We start from the raw sequence: 26,921 nt of genomic DNA on the forward strand, positions 1-26,921 counted from the left end.
CGAATTCCTGAGCGTGGTACAAAAGGATGGCCGAGCTCAGGCCACTGTCCAGCTCTTGTGCTTTGACCCCTGGCTTCTACTGACCACGCACTGCGGACACACAGAAACGTGGTTCCCGGGAGGTGCCAATCGGCTCCAGGGCCCTCTGCACCACACAAGCTGTCCCTGTGCCCCAAACGGCCTTTCTTCCCCCAGTCTGCTCTCATTCCTGCCTGTCTGCCAGGCTCACTCACCCTCAAGACCCAACACGGAACACCCCACGGTGCCTCCCTCCCTCCCCGCCCCAGCACCGGGGCCACTCCTCCTCCTTACACATTTCTGGACACGAACTTCCTGTCTATGTGGCCAGTGGACTGAGTCTCCTGGGATGCTGGGATCCCGGCTTACTCCTGACACTGGACGTAGCACATAGTAGGTGCTCAACAAAAGCTGGACAAATGGACACTCTCTCCACCTTTCCCAGACAACATCTCGCCCCATGTCAGCTCCTCCTGGACAGCTCTGTTCTTTGTCTCCCCGACTGTTCCTCCACTATTTCCTCTAATTTACGCTTCTTTCCTGCGAAAGGGGGAAGCACTGGGGGAGTGACGAAGCTCCAGGGCAGCCCCCGACGCCTGGGGCCAGATCATTCGTCCTGGTGGGGCTGCCCTGTCCTGGTGGGGTGTTCAGCGGCATCCTGGGCCTCCGCCCTAAGAAGTCAGTGACAGCCCTTCCCAGTCGTGACAACCAGACTGCCACAGACACTGTCTGCAGACACTGCCGGGCCCGGACTGGGAGCTGCTGCCCAGGCCGACCTTCCTGGGCCGTGTGGGACGAGCACAGTGAACCTGGCCCGTGGTCCTGCACCAGCTCTACAGGTGATGCAGAGGGAAGACGCGGACTCCGCCAGCCACCCTGTTCAGGGACCACATGACCAACAGAGTGGGTTAAAGTGACACTTCAAGGGGACGGACACTTGAGGGGCCTGCGCTGCGTCCACCATCACAAGACTAAAGCCCAGGTTCCGGGTCACTTTGCAGTGATACTTGCCCGAGCGTGACTTACTCAGTGGCACTGAAATGACCACCTAGAGGGACAGAGGGTGCAGCAATTTAAGGTGACTAAACCCCCTCGAATCTGTTCTGAAAACCAGATAGAGATTCTGAAAGTAACATAAATACAGTGAGCTCTTAACCAGCAATGAGGGGGGAAGGGGCCCCCCAGTAGGTGAGAAATGAGACCATCAGGGGTGAGAGAGGAAGGGGAGACTGGACCCACCTGTGGTCGAGACGACGTGCTCCGGACTCTCGCTGCAGAGCCGGGACAGCAGGCTGGTCTTGCCGGAGCCCGTGAGGCCTATGCAGACCAGGTCATACTCGGGGCGCGCGGGCGGGGGTCCCTTGCAGCACAGCGCCCGGAAACACTGCCAAGAGAGGAGAGATGCGGCTCTTAAACATGGACATGGACACAAACCTCAGCGACATAGCACATGGTTATTAAGAAGCAATTAAACAGCCTGTCACTGAGTAGGGGGAAAGGTAACTAGAGTGGAGAAACCAGAGGACACCACCTTAACCAAGGGATCAAGGTTTCCATCCCCAGGGAGGGCGCAGGTTTGGACCCACGGCTCCCCTCCTGCTGCGCTGTGAGGGTGACGTCATTACTTGGCTCTCCTGCCCGAGACGCACAACCTGAACCTGCTCACAAGGAGATCAGAAAATTCCAGCCCGGGAGCATCCTGCCAGGCACCCAGCTGCTCTCTAAACCGCAACGTCTCAAACGTCAAATAGGATGTTCCTGCTCACAGACAACTGAAGACACGTGATATATACGTGTGTGTTGTGTATGTGTGCACATGTATGTATAAGTGTGTGCGCATGCATGTTCTGTGTAAGATGTGTGTGCATATATCCTCCGTGTGTGAGATGCATGTATGTTGTTGGTGTGTATAGGTGTGCACATGTGTGTGATGTGTGCACTCCCACACAGACGACCACGGGCTGGCAGCTACTTGCTTAGGAGAGCTCTGAGGGTTCAGCTGTGGCCGGTAACCCACTAGCCACACAGTGGGTCTCCTCCTGCGCTGCTTTGGTCTTTGCGGGGGGAGAGAGACCCTGTTCCTGGTCACCCCAATTCTTGCTCAGAGCCTCTGCCAGAATCCCCTGGACTCTAACTACCCTGAACCGGACTCTGCGTCACCGTTTAAAGCATTCACACACCAGCAAGACTCAGCATTCTGGCCAAAAGTTCCAGAATTTCACCTTCTTTTTAAACCCAGAGTATAAAACCTGTGCAGCCGAGCCCACTGATACCCATGCCTGCTCTCCACGTATTCTAGGCCACCTGAGACACTCTGACAGAAAAAGCCACTTAGCAACGGCACCCTACTCTCTGTCTCCTTCCATCTCCTCTCTTCTGCTCAGTGATGTCAGCTCCGCCCCCGCGGTTCCAATCATAGGGACCTTAAAATCACCTGACAAGACACCTCCCCTGGCCAGTCTCCTTCCTGCACTTCAGGGTCTGTGTCCCCAGCTATTCTGGAGTAACCCGAACCACATGTAAATAAAACAAAGGCGGCCCCTGAACCACAGAATATAGAGATAAAGTATTTTCTATTTTGGAACAAAAAAAACCCTAAAGGTTAGATTGACAATTATTATAAGGCAGAATCTTTTAAATAAATCTCAGAATCTTTGAATATTGATTTGAAATAAATATATCCTATGGTTAAACAGAAATAGTATCAGATTTTGAGCCAAAAAATAAGACTGTTAATATGTTACTTCAAATGGGGGGCTAATGTCCATGCTTTTCCAGTCTGTCCCTCAAAACCTGACGAAGTTTTCACTTGTTTTTCATTTTAAAACTTAATGAAGCTTAGGATCTCATAGTCAATTTACTTAAAATGACTCACTCCGGCCCCCGACTACACTGTACCAGAGTTCATTGTGTCTGCCTCCCGAGCAGCCGGCATTGTTCGGGGCGAGCCCCTTTCACGGGGCACAATGCCCAGCACAATGCTGTCGGCAGCCCTGACAGCAAGTGGCAAACTCTGGCTCCATTCCCAGGCCAGACACTGGGGCATTGTGTGGCCACGCAGGCCCGCAGGCCAGCACGCTCCGTCTCCGGGGATTAGCCGGACGGTTAACAGCATCCACACCCCTTCCTCGGGAGGTGCTGGGAGGCTCGGGTCACTGCTCGAGGCTCTGAGAAGGCGCCGAGCGGGCAGGCAGACAGCTTCATCACGGGGCTCGGTCCCTAAGGTGCCGCAGGGCACAGCTAGGTCCCTGGGCAAGGGCCCGGCAGGCAGCCCAGACTGGGGCCCTTTGCTGCCCTCCGCACCAGCAGCCCCCAGGTGCCCCACCCACCCCAGACCAGACCAGGACACAAAAGGCGCAAAGACATGCAGCCCTGGCCCTGACTTGCGGCAGGAGACGGAACAAGTGCTGGGACCACTGTGCCCGGGCAGGGCAGCCAGGGCCCTGGTCTGTCACCTGCGCTGCCCAGCTCACAGGTCTTTCAGACAAGGCTCCGTGGGGCTCGATCCTGTTCCAAAGGACACGGTGTGTCTCTCCCACCAGGTCAGGACGCAGGACGTGTCCGCTGGGCACGTGCCACAGGCTGCTACCTACGCTGGGGGTGAGGGCTGCGTGGAGGACAAGGCCCTGGATGCTGCGTGAAGGAAATCGCCAGGAAAAACTGTGTCAAAGACTTCGCACGAATCATACGTTCCTCAGCTGAAAGTGGGTCAGCTGAAAACCATAAGCAAAATCTTCGGGATATTTGCTTTGAGGAGGGGGGACGCGCGTATTAAGGGGAAAATAAGCTAAAGGTTGAATCGCAAAGGTAAACAAGGGCCCACACTTCAGTCTGGTGGCACCAAGGCAGCGAGACTGTCCTAAAGTGCCCCCATTCTGACGGGGACGTGCCGGCGTCTGGAAGGTCTGAGAGGCCACTGTCCCAGCAGGTACTCGGTGAGGAACGGCTCAGCAAATGACACTGTAAGGCACGAATTAAGCACTGAACTGGGTGTCTCAGTCCCCACAAGGTCCCCACCTTCATGAGTCCAGCTCCTTCCAAACCACAAACCTGTCCCTCCACGAGTCAGCGCCTCACAGTCCAGCCCCAGGGTCCTGAGGCCCTGCTCTCATCCTACTCGATGGACTCCTGCTCGGTGCTCTGCTCAGCAGCACCCAGGGGTCGGCACTTCACGCCCCAGCCCCCAGTCCGGAGCACCCAGAGGGAAAGGCCCAGCTACAGCTCCTGCTCGGTGCTCTGCTCAGCAGCACCCGCTCTGGGCAGCCTTGTCCTGCTCCCTCACGGAGAACTCACCCTCCCTCCCTGGCCCTCGGTACACGGCACACATTCTCGCCTGCCATCAACGCTGTGCCACGTGGAATGCTTTCTAACTGTAAAAGGACTGGCTGACAGAGTCACACACTGACCAAGGATGCGTTCGTCCTGGTCCTGAGACTGCTTCACAGTTGGGCTGGACAGCTCCCCAGGGTGCCAGGGGGCAAGCAGGGGACAGAGTCGTCCCACAGCTTCAGTCTCGCTCCAAACCCTCCGGCCGGGGCTCTGCCCCACACTGCCAGCCTTGCCCACTGTCCCGTGTCGCCAAATCCCTCGCCTTCAGGGACACGGCATTGGTTTCCATCGATGCTCAGTGTTTCACGATGAATAATGATTTTATTCTGAGCACAATTTCACTGTGACTGGAGCGGTGTGTCCTGCTGGAAAACGGTCTCCAGTCAGCTCGGGGCTCCCACAGCCCAGTCACTGCCTGCGCTCTCCTCACTCACAAGCAGGTCTCAGCACCCAGACCGCAGGTCCCCTGTGGCAAGGGGCCAGGTCTACCTGTGGGCCCGGCGTGGCCTGGCACAGGCTCCATAAATCCTCCTCAGGCTGAGGCTTCCTCACTTAGTTGGTATGTAAAAGTGAGAGAAAACGCACCGTAACTGGAAGTGGACATATTCCTAAGAAATTTGTTTTCAAAACCGAAAGGAGGCCCCTCACCAGCTCTCACAATTTAAAAAAAAAAAAAGTTTTTAAAATGTAAGTTTCTACACGTGTTTTCTAACACTAAACATGTTCAATAAATAAAATATTAAGAAGTCTGAAAATATTTAAAACTACACAATTTACAGTATTTTCCAAGTCTGTAATAGTCAAATTGGGGGCTGTCTGTTGAAAATACAACCAAAATGTGTTCTACGCCCAGCCGGTGTGGCTCATTGGTTGAGCATCAAACCTAGGATCCAGGAGATCGCAGTTTGATTCCCGGTCAGGGCGCCTGCCCAGGTTGTGGGCTCGATCCCCAGTCAGGGGCATGCAGGAGGCAGCTGATCAATGTCTCTCATCATTGATGTTTCTATCTCTCTCTAAAAATCAATGAAAACAAATTTTAAAAATGCATTCTAGGAATGAGGAAGGATGGGTGTGCTAATAACTTAAAAAATAAAAAAAAGGCAGCTACTAGGATTAAGCACCAGCTATCAGTGACTCGTGTGTGTTCATTCATTCACTCCCTTGAACACCCAACGAAAAAAGTACTACATGCTTCTGATGCTAAGACGAAGAAACTGAGCCCCCAGCAGGTTTGGCTCAGTGGTTAGAGCGCCAGCCCATGGACTGAAGGATCCCGGGTTCAATTCCGGCCAAGGGCACATATCTGGGCTGCAGGCTCCATCTCGGCCCTGGTCGGAGCCTGCGCAGGAGGCAACCAATCAATCTCTCTCTCTCACATCGATGTTTCTCTCTCCCCCACCCTTCCACTCTCTCTGAAAAGCAATGGAAAAAATAACCTCAGGTGAGGGTTAAAAAAAAAAAAAGACACGGAAACTGAGGCCCAGGGAAGTAAACTAACTCGCCTCAGTGGAGCTGGGTCTGAACCGCACAGCCTGGCCCAGAGCCGTTTTCAAGCCACGTGAGCAGCGCTGAGCCCCCAGGTAACACCCGCGGGGTGTCAGGAGGGAGACGTCGGGTGGATGCTGCCCAGGGCAGCATGCAGGTAGGAAAAGGCGCCTGAGAGCCAGGGCTCCGGGGAGGGCGACAGCCTCGGGGCTCTGACTCACGCCCTCTCTCGGCCCAGGACTCCAGGTCTGCAGCCAGCGACCAGAGCAGCAGAACGGGGGTGTTTAATGCTTCAAGGGACAGTGAGTTCAGTAAGTCAGTGGACAGACGAACACCTGGTGGAGGAAGGGGCAGATGCAAGGCCCGGTCCCTACACTGTCAGGTGAGGGCCACGGCACCTCAATCGCAGGCAGTTAGAGGACCGGCTCCTGCTGAACTGGGGGGGGCAGGCTGGAGAGAAGACAGGGGGCTCGGAGTGCTGCTGGCTTCTCCTTCCAGCAGCAAAAGAAACCAAGAGAAGCAGGGGTTTTGTGCTCAGCAGCCAGCAGGCATGGAGGCCGAACGGGCGGGGGGTGGGGGGGGGAGTTCCACTGTGTGCACCAGGCCAGGGCCCACGCGGCTCCCAGCCCGCACACCCGTCACCCCTGGTCAGTGGCATTCTCGAGGCCTGGTTTCAACAGTTAAGGCGCTTAGCTGATAATTAGAGTTAAAGAGACTCTAATCCAAGTCTCTCGTATATTCCTAGCTCTCCAAAATTTCAGTCTTCTCATATTGGAACTAGGTCAGGGGGATGAGTTGTGTTTCTGGGCGGTATTTGTTCATTTTTTGTAACTCTCACCGGAGGACATTTTTTTCCATTGCTTTTCAGAGAGAGTGGGAGGGAAGGAGAGAGAGAGAAACATCGATGTGAGAGAGACACATCAACTGGTTGCCTCCCGCACGCGCCCTAACTGAGCTTACACCCAAGGTCGGTGCCCTCGGCCAGAACCGAATCCGGGACCCTTCGGTCCTCGGACCAATGCTCTAACCACTGTGCACACCGGCTAGAGCGAGACTGTGTTCTTTTAACTACGTTCAGAAAGGAAACTAAGTAGAAAATGCCTTTATTTTCAGGATGTAATTCTTCTCTTATAACGGCCAGATGGAATGTCTAATCTTTAAATATCATTTTTTATAACAACAGAGTTATCCAATAAAACCAGCAGTAAATTCCGAGGCATGACCATCTGTAATGAGGACAGGCTTTACCTGCATATTAATAAACATGCCCAATCAGGGCTTCACCTGGGTCAGCGACAGACCACACACTATTTTCTTCTACTGAGCAAAGAAAGACAAATGTAGCTGAAAGCGAAAGAGAGGTTAATACATTTTTTATTAAACCTCTTTTATGGGCACTATCCAAACAGAACGTTTCTAAGCAGAAAGTAAGGCATAAAAAAATCCGTCAACACTTTTAATATTCCTTAACAAGGGTGTTTTTCTATATTTTGTACACTGAGAAAGAGTCAGGGGATGAAAGTATTTCCAAAGACTTAGGGTCCCCAGGCAGCCCTTCCAGTGGCTTTAGTATTGTCTGAAAACCCCCAGGGAAGACCCCAGCAGACAGATTCTTCTGCTCTTGGTGCTTTGGGAACTGCGATGGGCAGTCTTGTAACAGACAAGAGGAAAACAAAAAAATCAAACTGAAATGATGTTTCTGTGCTTTCTAACTGGAACTCCTACTGCAGATTTCTGGGAAACAACAGAGCATTCTCACTTAATCTCTAGGCTCCAAACAAATGGTGCTCAGGCCCACCCATCGCCTCGGTCACCAGTTCCTGCAAACCTGTCCGACCTGGTCCCACAACCTCCTGCTCCTCTCCAGGCCCAGGGCCCTGCAGCGTGTCTCCCGGATGACACACTCAGCTCTGCTGACTGGCATTCTCCCCCTGGGCCTTATCCGACTCCAACTCAGTCTCCAAAACGCTAGCGGTGATCTTCCGAAAGCACGTCCCGTCTTCCCAGGATTTAATCTTCCCACCCGCCCAGAGCCGTCCAGACAAAGCCTGAACTCCTGTCTGAGCAGACAGGCCCTTTATGACCTGGCCTTTCCCGTCATTTCTGGCCTCCAAGTTGTTCCAGGGATCACATGAGACAATGTCTAATCTCTGTGAAGCACCTAAAACGGAGTTTGACAAACAAAACTTAACTCATCATAGTTGTTGTTATTTTCCCACCACACCCATGGCCCCCGTGCCAACCACGCCTGTAGCTCCCGGTCGAGTCCCTTCGTGCTCCGTGTCACCAGAGGGGCCGATGCTCGGCCTCCACCCCCTTTCCGCCGCCCCCTCTGGCCGCTCCCAGCCATCCTCCAGAACCCAGCGCAGCGGCATTTCCTCCAGGACTTACCTCCGCGCCCCAGTCTGACTGAGACGACCTTCCCCGACTCCCCGGCACCTGGCCCGGTCCCCCGACAGGACACTCAGCATCCCCTGCACCACAGCCCACTCACAGTCCGCCCTCCCCACCGGCTGGAGCACCGGAGCGGGCGTCCCGTCGCACCCGCCGAGGGGGGCTGCCGCCATCGGCAGGCGTCTCTACTAAAGGCAAGGTCAGTCCCCCTGAAATCGAGCCCGATGGCTCCCTGGAGAAGTCGCTTCACCGATGTCTCCTAATCTAGGAAGCGAGGCTCGTCGGCACCTGCATCACCTGAGTTTCCACGACCCCTCCCGATCAGACCAACTCCGACCGCGGCTTCCTAAAGTCCCGGGCAAGCTACCCCCCCAGGCTTCTTTCTGGGGACTGAGGGGAATGCACACCCTGGGCTGTGGATTACGGTAAAAAAGCTTCAAGTCAGTTTTAAACTGTTTTCCTACCTTTTGATCCTTCAGTGTTAATAGAGGATAAGAGCTGAAAAGTGGAGTTAAAATTTAAAGGTTCCCTCGAGATGGTGGCTCAAAGGCTGTAACTCAGGCAGTGATTCTCAACATTTTGTCTATTGTAATATTTTTATTCCTTTACTCTCTTTATTAAATGTATGGGGTGAAACCGGCTAACAGGACCGTGCAGGTTTCGAGCGCACGTTTCTCTGACACGGGATCCGCACGAGCATTGTGCCCGCCGTCCAAAGTCAAGTCCTTCGTCCCCAGGTGTTCGGGCCCCTCTACCCCCTCCTGCCCACCCCTTTCACTCCGTAACCACCATCCTGCTGTGAGATCATACGGTCCTTAGCTCTTACTGACTGACGTCTCACTTAACCTGACACTCGCAAGACCCATCCGTGCCGTCGCGAATGGCAGCACTTCATCTCTCCTTCAAGCTGAGAGTGTCCCACTGTGCGCATGTCCCACATGCGCCTCAGCCAGGCGCCTAGCACAGCACGCTTCAGTTGTTTCCACGTCTTGGAAACATGGACTAACGCTGCAGTGAACATAGGGGTGCATATATCTTTGCGAATGTTTTGAAAATTTTGGGGTAGGTACCCAGAAGAGGGGTTGCTGGGTCATATGGCAACTCTATTCACTTAAGCAATATACAGATTTAGTGCAATCCCCATCAAAATCCCACTGATATTTTTTAAAGAAACAAAACAAAAAATCATCAGGTTTGTATGGGCCACAAAAGACCCCAAATAGCCAAAGCCATCCTGAGAAACAAAAACAAAGCCAGAGGTATCACACTCCCTGACTTCCGATGATACCACAGAGCGCCAATAACCAAGACAACACGGTATCGGCAAAAGACAGACACACAGACCAACAGAACAGAACTGAGCGCCCAGAAATAAACCCACATGTATCTGGGCAAATAATTTTCAACAAAGGAGCCAAAAACACACAATGAAGAAAAGAAATCCTCTTCAATAAATGGTGCTGGGAGAACTGGAAAGCCACATACCAAAAAGCGGAACTGGCTACAGTTCATCCCCATGTGCAAAAATTAACTCAAAATGGATCCAAGGACTGCACATAAGATCTGAAGCAATACATTACACAGAAGAAAACAGGCACTAAACTTAGAGACTTGGTCTTAGAGAAGATTTCTGGATTTGACCCCAAAGGCCAGGGAAGTAAAGGGATTTCGTCTATTTCAGAGCAAACAAAATTCATTATTCAGTAGTGAACACTCAGAATCCCTGCATTCACGCAGCTCGGGAAATACTTTTCACGGTGCCCTGGAGAAACGTGGTCCTCACTTCTGACCATCTTTGCTGCCAGCTGCCCTGCACCTCTAAGTCCCTGGACTGCCCTCCCGTACCCCTAGCGACGCGGGTGGACAGCCCTCAACCGGGAGAGGCGGTGCCCGAGCCCCCCGGGGCGATTAGCGCACTTCGTCCCCCAGCTCCCCTGGGCGGCCTGCGCTTGGACCAGCCCCGTGACCCCAAAGGAAACTACGGCTCAGACAAGCCACGTTCCCAAAGACTATACCACTAACGTGACCTGAAGTTCAGACACAGGTCTGATCTGCTTTCAGAAAAAACTAACGACTGAGCAGTACTGCCTCTTAAGAAAACGGGGTAAAAAAGGTATTCCTTGTGGTTTCTTCTACACAGACAAAATTTAGGGACTGTCTGCCGCTGGATCTCACTGTCCAGACCCCCAGAACTACTGTCCATTTTCATTGGCTGCCCAGCTGACAGCTACTGACGACAGAATGTGATCTTCTAGGAGCTGAGGGACGTGCTACGTACACTAGGACTACGCCTGGGCAACGGGAAACTGAGGCCTGGTGCCGTGCTGGATCCCTCATTCGACAGGCCTCACTGCGCCCACCGCACCGAAGTAAGTGCGGAGTAACTGAAAGTCCCCCTTGGAGAAGTAAACACCGAGGTCCCTGGTCCCTTTTCCACACCTGCTTCCCGGAGCAGAGAGGAAAGGCCAGGCTTCTTACATCTCCAGGTGGCAGCTGGACAGATTTCATCTTGGGAGCATCTGACCAGCCCAAGAGAGAAAACCTGCAGGTATGATTACTGGGGCCTCCCCAATAAAACAACCAAATACCCCTGGGTGAGGGCCCCAGGAGACAAGTCCCACCGCTCACAGGGAATCTGAATTCTCTTTATGACCCACTGTCAGCTATCAGGAGAGAGATATGAACTGCTAGGCCTCTAAGGAAAGCGTTAATATGAAAGAAACCTGACAAAGAAAAAAGAGCAACATGGGATAGACAGAGCTATGAGATGAAAACTTAAGTCTAGATATTATTCGTATAACAGAGCCTAAAGTTAAACGAAGGTGCTACACTCACAAAGAAGAAAAGCGACTGCACACTACAAAACAAGCCAACCACGAACTCTCAGAACAGAGGGGGAAATGGGCAACTAAGTTCAAAATGGATAAGAGACTTAAATGTGAGCCATGAAACCATAAAAATCCTAGAGGAAAACACAGGCAGCAAAATCTCAGACATCTCTCAGAGCAATATGTTTGCTGATACATCTCCTGGGGCAAGAGGAACTAAGGAGAAAATAAATACATGGGACTGCATCAAACTAAAAAGCTTCTGCACAGCAAAGGAAACCACCAACAAAAGGAAAAGGGAGCCCACTGTGTGGGAGAACATATTTGCCAAGGACACATCTGATAAAGGGTTAATACCCAAAATATATAAGGAACTCATACAACTTAACCAAAGGAAGATAAACAATCCAATTAAAAAATGGGCAAAGGACCTGAATAGACACTTCTCCAAAGAGGACAAGCAGGTGGTCAAGAGACATGAAAAAATGTTCAGCATCGCTAATCATCAGAGGTGCAGATGAAAACCACAATGAGGGGTCACCTCACACCTGTCAGGATGGCTCCATCCACAAATCAAGGAAGGACAAGTGCTGGCGAGGGCGTGGAAAGGGCACCTAGTGCACTCTGGGGGGGATGCAGACTGGGGCAGCCACTGTGGAAAACAGTGTGGAGGGTCCTCAAAAGAGTAAAAACTGACCTGCCATTTGACCGAGTCCCAGCACAATGTACGAGTCACAGCGTCTCAGACAATTCATGACTCACTGCCGGGCCCTCAGCACGTGGCTGCTTCCAGTTAAACCGCGGTTCTCTCTGCAAGACGGGATCGATGGCCACTTGGTACACAGTGCGGAGTGTGTGTAGCATCGCACTTTACTGTTTATACTTTCTCTGCTGGTGTAATCTGCTCCAAGAAAATAAATTGTGTTTTCTTAGCTTTCAAATCATTCGTCAGATGGAGACTGAGAAAGATGAAGCATGTCTGACGGGGGGAAATAACCAAATAAGAGTGATTACACCTTTAGCTCCTTGAAAGTAGCGATTTAACGTGGAATTGGAGAGTGAGACGCCAGAAGGGGGCCCTGGCAGCCTGACTGCGACCGGAGCGAAAACGTTTACGCTAGCCGTGCCTCAGTTTCCCCAACTGAAAAGTGAGGCTGTCCAATGACACGCTCCCTAAGGTCTAACGTTCTCAAGCTCTGCCTTCCTACGATCCCTTTAAATGTGCCGTCTGATCGAGCAAACACCCCAGCACCAAGCGTGGGATCATCCTGAAGGGATCATCCTGGAACAGCGACGCCCAGCTCGCTAGCGTGGAGGTTCCCAGCCCGAGTCGACACTAAAGAAGAGAAAGGGTTTTATTTAAACGACTTTTCGAGCGTTGCTGAAAGACCGCACGCCCTTCAACCCTCCCAATTCCAAGAAAACACACGCGTAAGGAGGGTAGTTAACTTTTTTAAAACACTATAAATGTGTCTTATAAAAATTATACTGTTTCTTACAACAAACTGACAATAGTTCTCATGTCAAATGGTAGCCGTAGTAGCTACACTGCTAAGGTAGGGTGCTCCCCGTCACCCCCCGCCACGCCCCGAGGACGCGGTGCAGACAAGGCGGCAGTGCCCACACTGAGCTGCTTGGCAAAAACGCCCCCGTCTTCTTCTGGGACATCTCCGAGTTTTACATCCAATTCTCTCCCCTAAATCGGTCAGAATCCATTAAAAAAGACATCCCACACTCAGTGAACCTCTAACAATCAAAGAAATTAGTGCAGGAAAATTATTTCAATCCACCGCATTTCAATCAATAAAGACTCAGAAAAGGGCAAAACTGAAAATCCATCACATTACTGTACTGGAGAGGGTGTAATTTGCTGATATTTAATTTAGTTGAGCATAAATTACATCATTTTTTGTTACAACTGGTAAAATACACTTATCACTAAATCTGAACACATCATTCGAGGACGGGAAAAGCAGGTTTACAGCTGTGAGTGCACGGAACAGTTTATTCTTGTATCACTACTTATTAATCGTCGCATTATTTCCATACGAACGACCCCTGTAGGTGAGCGAGGGGCCTTTAAATAGGGCCCCAAAGAAGAGGCCATCCAAGGACGACCGGTGGGAGAAGTTGGGAGGGAGGAGGGGCGGCAGGGGGCGCGGGGGGCGCAGGGGCTGCCGGCTGGCCGGAGGCCCCAGCCGTGCCCGGTTCACAGGGAGGCTTCGCTCGGGACCAGCCATCCCTGCGGCCCCCCAGCGGGCAGGCGGCCTGTGAGTGACAGTCCTTCGAGGATTCTGCCCCCGAAAGACCCGGCAGAGCTCTCGATCCTAACACCAAGGGGGCCGCGGGGCTTCCCCAAATGCTGGTCCTCAGAGAGAGGAAAACTGCCTTTTGGCAGTGCTGGCCCCCCCCCAAAGCCTGTTCCCTCTAGGCTGTCTCCACGGCCGCCTGGGTGTTTGGGCCCCTTCAGCATCTGTTTCTTCACCAGCATCCACCAGGAAAACACATTTCCAGCAGCGCCTCAGCACGTCCTGGGCGGGAGGACCCTCCCCGCTCAAACTGCTTTGCAGGAAAATGTGTGAAAGGCAGGGCTTAACCCACTCGGGCACAAGGAGCCCACGGGGTTACCCTGGAGCCTCCGCAGCTCCTGTGGGCACTGCCAGCTGCCAGCCTCCCGCTTCCTCACATCAGTGGCTGGGAATGTCTGGGGGTCTGGGTCATACGTATTTATTTATTCTAAGCCCTCCTGTCTCCCTTCCACGCAGGCCCGTGGCGCGGGCTCCGCATAGTAGCTGTGACCCCGCAGTGGAGGGGGCAGATCAAAGGCGGCGGCCAGGCTGGGAAAACATGCCACTGGGAACGGACGCCGCTGTCAGAGGTCACTCCCAGCCGCCGGGGCGCAGGTCACCTTTCTCCAGGGGGCGACATGAAAGGGCAATCTGGCCACAGCACCCACATACGTGTTTTTCTTTCCAACCAGGGCAAATGGGAGGCGCCCGCCGAGCAGAGCAGAGCATCCCTCGTATCACTTGAGGCTGGGGGGGAGGGGCCCTCCCTAATCAATACGGCTCCGAGCCCCAGCGCCCCTAATTCCTTTTGTATTTTCCTCTTCATTCAGAAACAGCTCACATTCAGCGCGACCTTCCTGTCTTAAACTTTTTTTTAAATCCGAGCAATCACAAGCTATATTCTGGGGAAGACAAAATAACTCTGGAGGCGTAAATCTTCGTGTCAATGACAGGAAGGCTTTGGTGAGCCATTACCATAAATCTGACAAACGCTAATTTGATGGGTGGCTGTATCTGTCTGCTGGGCGGCCAGTCTAGACAGTCTATTGAGAAATCCTGAAACACGACTGTTTGTTCCCTGCGAGGCCATCTGGATGTGGCAGGGAGAGCCGACCCCGCGCCATTCACACACGGATCAAAGCGCATGCTAATGCCATCATGAAGTCATACACACACAAAATTCAATCTCGGGGCGCGCAGCAATTTTCCTAAGTCCTCGGCAGAGAAGCCCCAGACTCGGTGCGACTCCGGCTAAGTGCTCGGAGGGGGAGGGGGGGAGGGAAGGAACCGAATATTTAATGAGCTTGGGCTTCCAGAGGAATGTGAGGCCACCCATTGTATTGGAAAAGGCTCATGTCACACTCCAGTCATGGTACCCGTCAGGGTGCCCTTCCCAAGAATTGATCTGAGGACCTTTGTAATTACCTGGTCCAGCCGGGGCAGGGGGTGGGGCGCCCGGCGGATTCTCGAGGAAAGAAAAGGGTCCAGCGTGCGGACCCGGCGCGGCACTGGCCTGAGCTGGCGGGACCGTGCGGCATCACACAACGCGAAACACCTTTCTCGTTCAGCAGCGCGGGGCGTCAGGCCACAGGATCGAGGGCCTCCTGCTGAACCCCTTTCCGTTACATCTCACCAACGTGAGAGCAAGCCAGGCTGCGCAGAGAACAGAACCAGGCCGACGTCCCACCCACGTCCACGCGGGCTGCAGAGAAACACCGACGAGCCCGAGGCAGCCCCGCCGGGGAACGCTGACCCCTCCCGAGGGTTCCACCAGGAAATGAAGACCCGTCTCTAACTTTTTAAAAAATGTTTTATGGATTTCGGGGGAACAGAGAGAAAGCGATACAGAGCGAGAGAGAAACATCAGCGACGAGAGAGAGTCGCTGATGGGCTGCCTCCTGCTGGCCCCCGACTGGGGATGGAGCCCAAAGCCCGGGCCTGCGCCCTGACCGGGAATCGAACCGGGGACCTCCTGGCTCATGGGTCGAGGCTCAACCGCCGAGCCACACCTGCCAGGGGAACGTGGGTCACACAGTGGTCAGTGTGTTACTCCTTCAGAACTGGGAGCCACTGCTGCGAAACGCACCCATCAGCAGTGACGGCAAACCGGGTGGGCCGCGCTTACCCCTCACCCTGAGCCCACACACCAGGGGACAAGTCCTTCCCACCCGGCTCCCTCCACTGTGTGCTCACTGCTAAAGGAACTTGGATTTATTTGCTTCTCAGCTGGCATCCGATGGGAAGACGTCATAAACCAGCTTATGAATTTGTCATTACCACACTCGTGTCTTCTGCTGAGACACTAACTATGCTAGGTCCCCAACTGCGTCGCAAATCCCCACATAGTTCATTTTACAGGGGTTGTAACAGTCATTTCTACATCGTGTGTGTGTCTGTGTACGTACACACACTCACACACTCACACACACACACACACACACGCACCATAAATGGGTCTTTAAAATGTATTAATCAGGTCACAGGGTTAAACGATCCTAGCAAACCCTGTCAAGAATCCCATGCCCTCCCGGGTGCGTTGGCTACCACAGGCTGTGGCACAGGCTCCAAATTTGAAGTTCATGGGGTAGTTAGACTGCTGGCGGGTGCACACCAGCCAAGCATAAAACAGTAACTGGAACAGAACCCCTATGCCCAGATGTTCTCTCTCCCTCCCTCAACTCTACCAGCTAATTCTTTAAAATAACAGAGACTAAAACACTGTAGTCCCATTTTTAAAATGCCCTGAAGTGGAAGGAAGGAAGGAAGGAAGGAAGGAAGGAAGGAAGGAAGGAAGGAAGGAAGGAAGGAAGGAAGGAAGGAAGGAAGGAAGGAAGGAAGGAAGGAAGGACAGGATAATTCTATATTCAACCATTTTACAACCCCAGATACAAATTCAGTTTAAAAATGAGAAAACGTAAGGTAAAAAATGAAGCCATAGTTTTCTTAAAATTCCATACAATTTGAAATGGAAGACTTCTCCCGAACTAGTTCACAAAAGAAAAAAATATTTTTCTTCTCAAATGGAATATTAGCAACATAATGCTTATGTTTCTTTTTTAAAAATGAGAATTTACTCATTTCACCCTCTCATCATGTAGAAATCTTCTCTAAAACTATCTTAAAATAAGAAGAGCTCAGGAAATGTGTTAACCGCACAACCGTTCGGCTGTGCAGGGCTCCGTTCTAAGCGACGGTCGTGCGCTGCTGTTTCACAGTCAGTCGAAAGCAGCGTCCCCACTACGGCACAAGCTGGGCCCCAAAGAGAAACAGCAGCACAGCCCACTTCGCGGTCCTGCAGGTTTCCGCAAGGAAGCTGCAAAAACCCAACGCAAGGAAGTGCCTGTCCTGCCCCGAAGGCGGCGGCCTTCTCCCCTGAGCTTCCCCATCAGCAGAAACGGGGAGGATATCGGCCGTTTGGGTCGACAGAGTGAGTCAGGGCACGAAGCCTCCAAGCAAGACTGAACCGCGTTTCAGCTGCAAGGCCAAGGTCTAGGCGACCCACAGGGGTAACAGGACTAACGAAAACAAGTGCAGTGAGTGACCCCCGTAACCGCTGCCCGGCTAGGATTAAGGAGGAAGCTCGAGAGAAGTCGGTGAAAAATCGTAATTATCCCTGTTAGCATCTTATGCATGTACATGAACTGGTTTTACAAATACAGTCAAGAACCTGCATGCCATTCCCCGCGCTGGACGACTAACCTCCACCGACAGCGAGGCTGTCCACCAGTGACGGTTTCCTCTCAGCCTGTGGCTATAATTCCGTAAGTTTAAAAGAAAAAAAATCACCCAAACATTGTTTAATGGAGCTAATCAAGCATTTTCGAAACGAGGCCGGACGAGGCGCTGGGCAGTGTGCAGGGACGGGAAGTGTTCCGGTGGGACAGTACTGCCACCTACTGGCAGCTGGTTAACGGTGCGCGAGACTGGCCCGGGAGCAGCCTCCCTCCGCTCAGAGCTGACCGCTGACCACTGCCCGGGGAACCGGAAAAAACCAGAAAAGCCAGACCGCCCACCATTTCACCTTGACCTTTAAAAAGGCAGTATCTTCGCTTTTCCCCTTCAATGCATAAAGGAGTGAATTTTTTTGCTTTTTGAAATTCTAAAACATAGTGACCCAGAGAGTAAGCTAGTAACCAACATCAGCCAAGGAGGTGGCCGTGCCCAGGTCTGTGGAATGCTCGCGCTCCCACAGAGAATTCCTTCCACGCCACCGAGTACCACCCCCTTGCCCCTTACTCAGAAGTAAGACAGTGTATCTTCCACAGAAAGTGGTCACAAACCAGCGTGAGCAAGCCTGGGTGTCACATCCCTGTCGGTCAGAAACACGTCCACATGACCCGAGGAGTCACTTTATCTGAGGTTTCTGCGGGCCCCCACTCCGGCCCTGGGTCCCCACCGTGGCACAGAAACCCCTCAGGGAGGCAGCACAGTGCACACTAACCCCCAGATTCTCCTGAGCTACCTCAAACCCGAGCATCTCGGACAGGAGGAGAGGCGTCCCCGGGACAGGAGGGACCTTCTACACCTTCACAGCCAGACACTTTATATGAATGAGCTGCACCGACTGCTCCGTCACCTAAGAACAAATGCCGATGGGAAAACACAAAACACGAGACTTCTTGCAAGAGCCTTGGACCCCAGGACACAGCAGCCGAGGATGGCTCGGCTTCGATCAGTGCTCGTGGATGCCCAGTCCACCGCCGACTGCTAAAATATATGCAACCACAGGCTGGAGATTTTAATATTTTCAAGTAAAACTGCTACTGCCTCCCCCTTTTTTTAACTACAGAAATCTAAAAACACAGATTACAGACACAAACCATGTCAATGACAGATTTTTAAAAGAGTCTGGTCTCCACTAACACAGCCCTTTTAGGCCACATAATTGCAGAACAGCAAAGAACCACAAAGTAAACTGCAAACCCCAGACATAAAGAGATCCACTTATTAATTAAGAGCAGCTCTCCTGCGCTATTAAAATAAGGTTGGCCATGCATGGTTATTGCCATCACAGGCTGGGATGTGGCATTATTCAAATCACAGAAAAGTGAAGCTGAATAGTTCTCTATGTAAGGGCCGGGGTTAAGTCACGTCTGCCAGCACAAAACTGTCTGCAAAGAAGCCATATAGACAGCACCAGAGTAGAAGAAAAGGAGACTAAACGGCAGCAAGTCTCAGATTCCATGCTGGTCCCGGTGGGGACAGGCGGGATGGGGGGGGGTGCTGCGACGAGGCCAGCTGAGCCGGGAAGGCCTACAACCCGGCCGGCTTCAAAAACTGCCACCAGGAACCAAGACGGCAACCACCCAGGGAAGAGGAGGGGAGCTGAGCTCATTTATTAAATTACATATTCACTAAATACAAATTATTTGGGGAAGTTTTTGTAAGTCTGGGTTTTGTTTTTAAACTGATACCATCTGTATCATACCAGTTATCTGTGAACAAAAACAGCAAGTCACAAAAAGAAAGGACTAGGGAGGGAGGGGAGAAAAGCAAGGGAACTGAAGGAAAAAGAGAAAGACTGATAACTGCAACTGCTCCTATTTCATTACGTGATTTTTAAGAATTTCCAAAATCACATTAGAAATATTACGGCCAAAAATATAGTCCTCGTTCTTTCAAAGCTCTGGGTGACCACCCGGCAAAATCAAGAACATAACACAAAATCGGCCCTTCCCCATCGAATACCGATTTCTGCAGGAAGAGGGTAACTTTCCAGGTGTCTTGGAGGACTAATTACTTTTTTTTTCAGTGTCCTCACCGAAAGTCAGAGCGTACCGAGGTTATTTATGATCTTTAAAAGTATGGAAAGATTAAGTTCCTGTAACAGATTATCAAAACAGAAAAACACTATCACGTTATTTTATGGGGCACTAATAACCATGTAACTACTTTGACTGTTCGGTGACTGCCACATAATTACAGTGCCCCGCTACGTATGCGCGCAGATTACATGGTGCCGACGCGAGTTACCTGTTACCATATGTAGACAGCTGTGGTCGGCAGATGTGGACAAGCGGCTGCTGCAAAGGTCGAACTGGCTTAGGAATCGGCCCCGCACCTGAACGCGGTTTCTTTACCGACCCCTCTCCTCCGCCCTCTCGCTCTGGCTCCGGATGAGCAGAGGGGAAAGGGAGACGCGTCCCGGGACAACACAGCGGAGTCCAAGGGTCAGGGACAGGCTCGGCTGTGAACTTGAGTCCGCCCGCACTGCAGTTTCTATTTGACATGTTTCATTACCTTGACATGTTCTGGCGCGTGGTTCGGCTGTGAGTGGCCTCCAGTGAGAAGCGGACGCCCTGCTTGATATTTTAATAAATCAGTGGACACAGTGATCAGCACCTTCACACCCCCCCCCATATTTAAAGGTGCAGAGGAGGCTCGGGCCCAGCGAGCCCTGCTCCTCGGCATCTGTGGGCTGGTGTGATTTAAGGGGGGGCTCTATAATTGCACAAAAGAGGAAGAGTTTAATGTCCCTCTGAAATTAGCCATGGCCTGGAGTAAGAGATAAGAAACAATGCTCATCCTACAATTTATTATTCCTGGTTTCGTCTGGGGAACTAATAACACCGGTGGGCCTGAGACCCCGCCTGCCTCGGTGAGATCCAGGCTTGGGCTCCAGCCCAGCGCAGGGCTGAGAAGCCCTCGGAGTGAAATCAGTACACGACTATTTTCTTTTTCTTTAGTTTCGAATAAAATTCCAGAATTTAGGGCAGCGCAAAACACTCTCCCCCCGCCTCCCCAAACCCTGACATTGTCTACTAGCTGAGAGTCTGATTTCTTCCCCCGAACGGCCTCACCGTGTGTAAGGAGAGAACTCCTCTAGCCTTTCCCTTCCTTTTGCATCGGTTTGGCACATAGGAAATAATTCTGGGTTCACTTTAAATCTTCTTGCTCAGCAACGTTAAGACCTAACGCTTGTCCCTCGGCAGCGTGCGCAGTCCACGGGCCAGAGGACAAGCCCGGTGGGGAGGAGGCGATGCCACGAACCCTCCCTCTAACGGGCCACAGGGCTCTCCCAGGAGGCGTCCAGGCGAACGGCCCAGGCCCAGGCGGAGGGGATTCACCTGATGCAACGGGCTGAAGAGGGTTTGCTGACTTGTCATTTAAGGAAACACAACTTCACTCCCAGCCCAGCTAAGAGCTCTCCTTTGTCCGCAGGCTTGAGGGATCTGTCTTTCCTTTTCCTGTCCTTTCTTTCAAATCTTACACTTGAAAAACCGCTCGAGTGAGCAGTAGCGTGCGTACACACGAGCCCCATGCACACACATGTACACACACGTACACACACACCCTCAAACAAGGGCTAATAAGAAATATGTCCACAACACTCCACTCTTCCTAAGAATGAACTTCACACAAAGAACTCGATACGAACAAACCCCATTTAGTGAGTATAAGTAAACTCTGCCAAGCTCACAACAGGACCCCCCAAAAAAGTCATGGGGCCCAAAGAAGTAATTTTCATGTAAATCACACACACACTCCTCAGTAAGGTCTTTTCATTTAGAAGTTTTGAACAATTCTGAACAATAAAAAGGCAGGAGGAATTCAAGTGAATTCGAAAATACTCTCTTCTGCCAAAGAAGCACAAAGTTCATTGTAAAAGCAAAATTTAAATACTAGAGGACAGGAAGTAAAACTGAGCCACGCGGAGCTGAACGGGGGACGGATCCTGGACCCTGGGCGGACAAGCAGCAGGTTTCTCTTTAACCCCAGGGGTCCCACGGTTCTGAGGCCAAGTCAGCTACCTGAGCTTTCCTGTGAGCAAATGTTTAATCTCAGAGGCAGCTGGTGAAGTCAGCTCCCTGGCCTTCTACTCAAAACACCTAAATGACTCGGGAACAGAACGTGCAGCAGTCACCGGGCATCAAAAAGCCCCTGAGCCCTCAGCTTAGGAAACGACTCGGCAAGGGCCTGCCCCATAAAAACAAAACACAACCGAAAAACAACAAGAAAACCAAAAGCCCAAACTATGTAAGTTCTCTGCCTGGATGCTAAGCTGTTTCTCCTCCTGAAAGCCACCAGCGTGTTCCGGGAGGTCTCCTCTCAGGGGCCACTGCTGGTCAGCGATGAAGCAGAGCTGTCTGTCTCGAGCCTGTGGAGTCCTTACGCGAAATGGTATAAAGGGTCTGTGCTGCTGGGAGGTGGGGAGGGGCCTGGGGAGGGGCAGGGTGGGCCATCCTGTCCTTCCAGGTGCCCTGTCCACGGCCCACCCACTGCTCCTGCCTCTCACCTTCCCAGGAGCAGCGGGGCCCTTCCCCCAGCCACGCAGAGTTCGGATGAAACTGAAGGGGTCCCGTCAGAACCGAAGGACCTGCCCCATCCTTCATCTCAGGCCCTGGCCCAGGGATGGCTCAGGACAGGAGACACATCCCTGGGGACCAAGCCGGACCTGGACACGACCAGGGGTGTTACCAGGAGACAGTGGCTGTGCTGTGGCAAATGTCCACGCCCTGGTCATGAGAACCACAGGTCATCCTGATTTAAATCTAAATTTAAATCATTGAGAAACTTTACATTCGGCTTGGTTAAAAAGACCCTGCAGCTGATGTTTATGTTAAGATTTATTAACATAGATTAAAAAATATTAAAATTCTTAACTAACATATTTTTGATACTTTAATGGTACCTTTCTTGGGGCATTTTTAGAATTCAGAAGGAAGGAGGGGACTGCGCAGTGGGAAGGAAAGGGAAGGCGGCAGTGGCTGGTTCTGAGCTCAGACGGAGAACAGGTGAGTCAGGAGGGCGCAGGACAGGCCTGGAGACGGGCCCGTGGACAGCGCGAGACATTCATTCGTCGACTGACTGACTGACTGAAGGATTTCACAGGTGCCGCTACCCAGGAGCATTTCCAAGGCTCACGTATGTGAGTTCGGACGCTGACACGGGAGCTGCAAGTACCTATGACCCACACCTGGGCGCCACACTCACAGCTGGAACATGAGCCTCACAGGGGTCCGGGGACCGAGACCAAAACTCGGACGTCGTCAGTGTAGAAACGATGGCTGTCTCCACCCCTGGAGAGGGGGAGTTGTGCAAAGGGGAGGGAACTTTTATAGTTTTTTACTTTATAACACGTTTATTGTATGAATTTTTACCAGCAAGCACATACTACTTTTTTAAATTTTTTTTTAAGTCAATATTTATTATAGAAAAAAACAAAAAACAAAAGGTTGAAGGCACAGAAGCAGACGGTACCACAGATTCAGTCCTCAGATTCTCATCTTTAACGAACACCATACACACGGGGACCGGGCCGGGCACCAGGTGGGACACAGGCAGTTCCCCAGCCCCACGCACCGAGTCCGGGCGGTCCGGGGAGGCCCAGCTCTGGGATCACGGAGACCCCGGGTCCTGCTCTTTCCTGCTCTTCCGTGACGGGCAGTTACAGGGGTGAGTTTCTTAAAGTCTCTCAAGTTTAGCTTTTCTCCTCTAAAAACGGACTCACAGGCCGTTACAAGATGAGAAAAGGCGAGCACTGGGCGCACAGCGGGCAGGGAAGAGTCCCTCAGGGTCAACGCCGCACCAAGTGGGGAAACCCAGACGTGAGGGCTGGCAGGACAGACAGACGGGAGGGAGGGTCAGAGACTCTGCGTGAAGAGATGGGACCGCGTCACGGAGGCCGAGGGAGAGAAACAAGGCCCTTTATTCATTCGTTCGACAGAAATTCGCAACCATCCCCGATGTGCTGGGTGGAGGCTACGTCGGGTGCAGAGCCTGAGACCGATGCTTTGGCAACTAAGGAAGCGGTCCCCGTGACGGGAGGGACAGGGCCAGGGGACCGGCAGGGGACCTCACGGGCCAGGGGCGGAGGGGTGGGGAGTGACGCCGGAGAGGAGGTGGGTCTCCTGAGAATCGTGGGACGGGGGTGACAGGCCCAGGGAAGACGAGGCGTCAGGGAAATGGGGTGGCCAACAGGGCCCGCGGGGAGACCGTGGAAAGGGGGGTGAAGGCAGGGAAGGGGGCAGAGTTAGGTGAGTGAGGCCCACGGACGCGATGGGTGCCCAAGCGGAGGCTGACTCTGGAAAGGAGCACACACCACCGAGTCGGGGAGAAAGGGGGAAACGCGCAAAAACTACGGGTGCATGGTGGGGGGAAGGAGATGGGAAAGTTCGCTCCGGTCCCCGTCTCGCTGAAGAGACGGGAGACACCAGAGGAAGGGGAGCTGGGGGACGGGACTTGAGGAAAGACGGCAGGGCCACGTCCACACTAGGAGAGTCCAGCTCAGACGGGGGCGCCTCCAGCGATGCTCAGAGGCCCGGGAGGGAGAGCCGGGGGGACAGCGGGGAGGGGACAGTGAGAACAAGGGCAGAGAGGGTTAAAGGGCGGAGGTCAGGATGCCAGCGACCACCAGCTGAGGGCCAGTCTCTGGAGTTAGGCCTGGTAGAGAAGGAAGGACGGACTGAGAGGCAGAAAAAGGGGGCAGGTGGAAAGTGGCCAGTGACTGGGCTTCAGGTGAAGAGGCAGGTTTAGAGGGAGGGAGGGACCCGAGGCTGGGACCGAGGAGAGTTCCGAGTCTGAATCCTTGGACACCAGGAGCCCTGGGCGACACAGAGGGCGGAGCCGGCTGATGAAGACAGGGAGAGACTTGGAGAGGCCGGCTGTCCGCCAGAGCCGGGCTCAGGTCAGCCCTGACCCGCTGCGGGGGAGGCAGGGCCTGGGCACAAATCAAAGAAGAAAACAGGAGATACAGAATTTTCTGAATAGATCATTTTTTAAAATATATCTTTATTGATTTCAGAGAGAGGAATGAGCAGGAGAGACAGAAACATCAATGACGAGAGTCATCGATCGGCTGCCTCCTGCACGCCCCCCACTGGGGATCGAGCCCGCAACCCGGGCCTGTGCCCTGACCGGGAACCGAACCGTGATCTCCTGGATCCTTGGTCGATGCTCGACCGCTGAGCCACGCCAGCCGGGCTAAACAGATGATTTTAAGAGACGATGTAAAATAGTTTTTTTCTAGATAATAGGAAATGGTTTTGTCCGTTAGGAAGGGTTATAAGAAATTAATGTGAATAAAATCTTTCTAAATAAATCAAAGCCACATCAGAGAAGCCAGCCCACCACGCAGATGCCACCATCTGGAATGAGACTGGGATCTGAGCATCTCCTGGCCTGGCCCATCTCAGGCACCGTGGCCCAGACCCAGTAACAGGGGAGAGAGCGCCGGTCTGTCCTCTCGGGGGCCACGCTGTCCCCTACGCCCTGGGGAAGGGGGACGGCAAGGGGACCCCCCGCAGCCTGCTGAAGCTGAGGCCTGACCTCCACCAGGGAGTGTGACTAACACAGGCCTCACCTCCATCTCCACACGGCTCTTTGAAGCTGTCACCTCCCTTCATCCACACAGCACCCTGGGGGGCCGGCATGGCAGGCGCATCCCTTTGTAAGTGGAAAAATAGGGGCTCCGGGGCTCGGAGGTTTGCTCAAAGCCACCGAATCTTCCAGAGTTCAGCACCTCCCCCTAAATCATGCTGCCTGAAGTCACTTCAAGGGCCCGATGGTCAGAGGGGAGCCCAGGGAGGCAGAGAGGAGGGGAGCCCAGGGGGACAGACAGGAGCCTCTCCACGGACGGCCTCTCCTTTCACGGTTGCATAAACAGGGCGGGCAGAGGTCCCTGTACCCATAAATCTCGGGGACTTGGTGTCATCTTGGGCCCAGGAAGGGGGGCAACAAACAGGCCAGCGTGCTCTGGGGTCGCCCCCAAGGTCACCAGGGCAGCCACCTCCAGGCTCTGTGAGCACCATCAAGTGTCCCTCCCTCCGGGATGTGTGCTTCAGACCCTTCCACAGGAGAGTGCGGGAACCGTCCACGCTCACAGCCAGAAGGAAACCAGGCAGTCTGGGTCAGCGCGGAAACCGAGAGGGACGTTCGCCATCTGGAGCTGTGGGCACACACCAAGTGCCCTGGGTGAGCGGGAGGAGGTAAGACTTTCCTGGGAATAACACTCCCTCTGAGAAGGGATCTGGGTTAGCAGAAGGGGGAGATGTCAGGAAAAACAAATCACAACACCTAAAAACCAGGAGACAACACAGAGGCGGGAACACGAAGGGGGGCCAGGGAACCCAGCAGCTTCCCCAGGAATGGGAAGGAGAATCAGCTGAGCTCATCCTCAGGGGTCTGGTTCCGAAAGTAACGTGCTTCTGGCCTGCGCCTCATGTGACCTCTGAACCCCATGAAAGAAGGGGGACAGGCATAGACAGCCGGCCCGGGGTGGCTACCCCTGCACACCACACCGGGATGGGCCACCTTCTGTCACAGACACAGCCTGCCAGCCCCTCAGACAGGCTGCTGCTCCACGGTGTCGCCCGGAACTGTGCCCAGATCGCTGAACTGCGCAGAGCCCAGGGCGGAACAGGCCAAACGGGCTCGTTCGCTCAGCTGCCCGGGCGCCTCACGGTCGGCGAAGGGAGACAGGCGGGGCCAGAGGAGGGCGCTGCTCACGCAAGGGTCCCAGGCGGTGCCACACAGCCCCGGGGGTGCACGCGACACCGCACGCGACACCGCACGCGAATGGAGGGCTGGCGTGGAATGAAACAAGGAAGGTCGGGCAGCCCGGAGGCCGCTCTTCATCCAAACGCCTTCTTTCCCACAGCACTTTCTGGGTCGGGGCTTCCTAACTTCGGGGCACGTGCACTGCTGACACCAGGGTGGGCGCCCCCCTCCAGGGTCCCTGAACCCCACAGGGCGCATGCCCACACAGCGACACAGGAGACCGTCAGTAAACGAAGGATATAAAGTGTTCCCACCTCCCCCATTGCTGTTTCTTCAAGTTTTTATCACGCTTTGCAGTAACGACTCGTAGCTGTCTGCAAGAACCCTAACGGCTCCCACACGTCGGCTGCGGCCACCCTCTCCCCCCACCCAGGTCAACAGCCGCCCTGCCCTTCAGGGGAAGAAAGACGACCTCGTGAGCGCGCGTCTGACATGAGAGGGGAAATGTCACTGGGGCTGTGGGTCCCGCTTCAAGGACTCAGCTGTTCAGCAGGAGGGGAGTCTCCTCCTTCCCGTCTCTACAGGGGCCGTGCCTTTCAGACCGGCTGCCCCAGACGGCTTTCAACCCCCACATGCCGCCCTGACACGCTGTCACTGCTGGGGACGCCGTCCAGGTGGACACCCAGGGGCTGGCGAGGGCGTGTCCGCCGTGTGCCTGGGAAGGCACCTGCGATAGAGCTGGAACACAGGCCCCTCTGTGACCATTCCTCGCTTCTCTACCGAGTCACCTCGGTCCATGAAATGCCCCTGAGCATGTTCTAGATTCGACCGCCCGGCTCTGGCCTTCCCAGCAAAAATATCCTTGGGCAGCAGCAGAGCCTGTGGCGTCCACTAAGGGTCTCGAGTCATAATGGACCTCGAGGTCTGCCTTTCCTTTCTTTTTAATACGTAATTTTCCCCACCAGCTGCAACGTGCACCAGGAGGCAGTGGAGCATCTCACTGAACGCGCCCGCCCCCTGGTGGCCGGAGGGAACGCAGCAGGAGATTCTTTGGGCAACAGCACCTGAGACAACGAACTGAGATGATGGAACAAAACTGACAGGTGGAAACTCTGTTTATGGGAGAAACATGAGATCTGAT

The 26,921-nt window shown here is 53.4% G+C and overlaps 1 protein-coding gene across 2 annotated transcripts in view; it reads right to left on the reverse strand.

Annotated features, from left to right (window-relative positions):
- The window catches only part of ARL15 (ARF like GTPase 15), a 261,941-nt gene that overhangs the window by 180,815 nt on the left and 54,205 nt on the right, over nt 1–26,921 (reverse strand). For both annotated transcript variants that reach the window (XM_081132259.1, XM_081132258.1), the window contains one exon: nt 1,258–1,402. In XM_081132259.1, the coding sequence (XP_080988385.1) occupies nt 1,258–1,402 (145 nt within the window). The remainder of the gene's footprint in view (nt 1–1,257; nt 1,403–26,921) is intronic.

This window comes from Miniopterus schreibersii (genome assembly GCF_964146895.1).
Source record: "Miniopterus schreibersii genome assembly, chromosome: 3".
Classification (NCBI taxonomy): domain Eukaryota; kingdom Metazoa; phylum Chordata; class Mammalia; order Chiroptera; family Miniopteridae; genus Miniopterus; species Miniopterus schreibersii.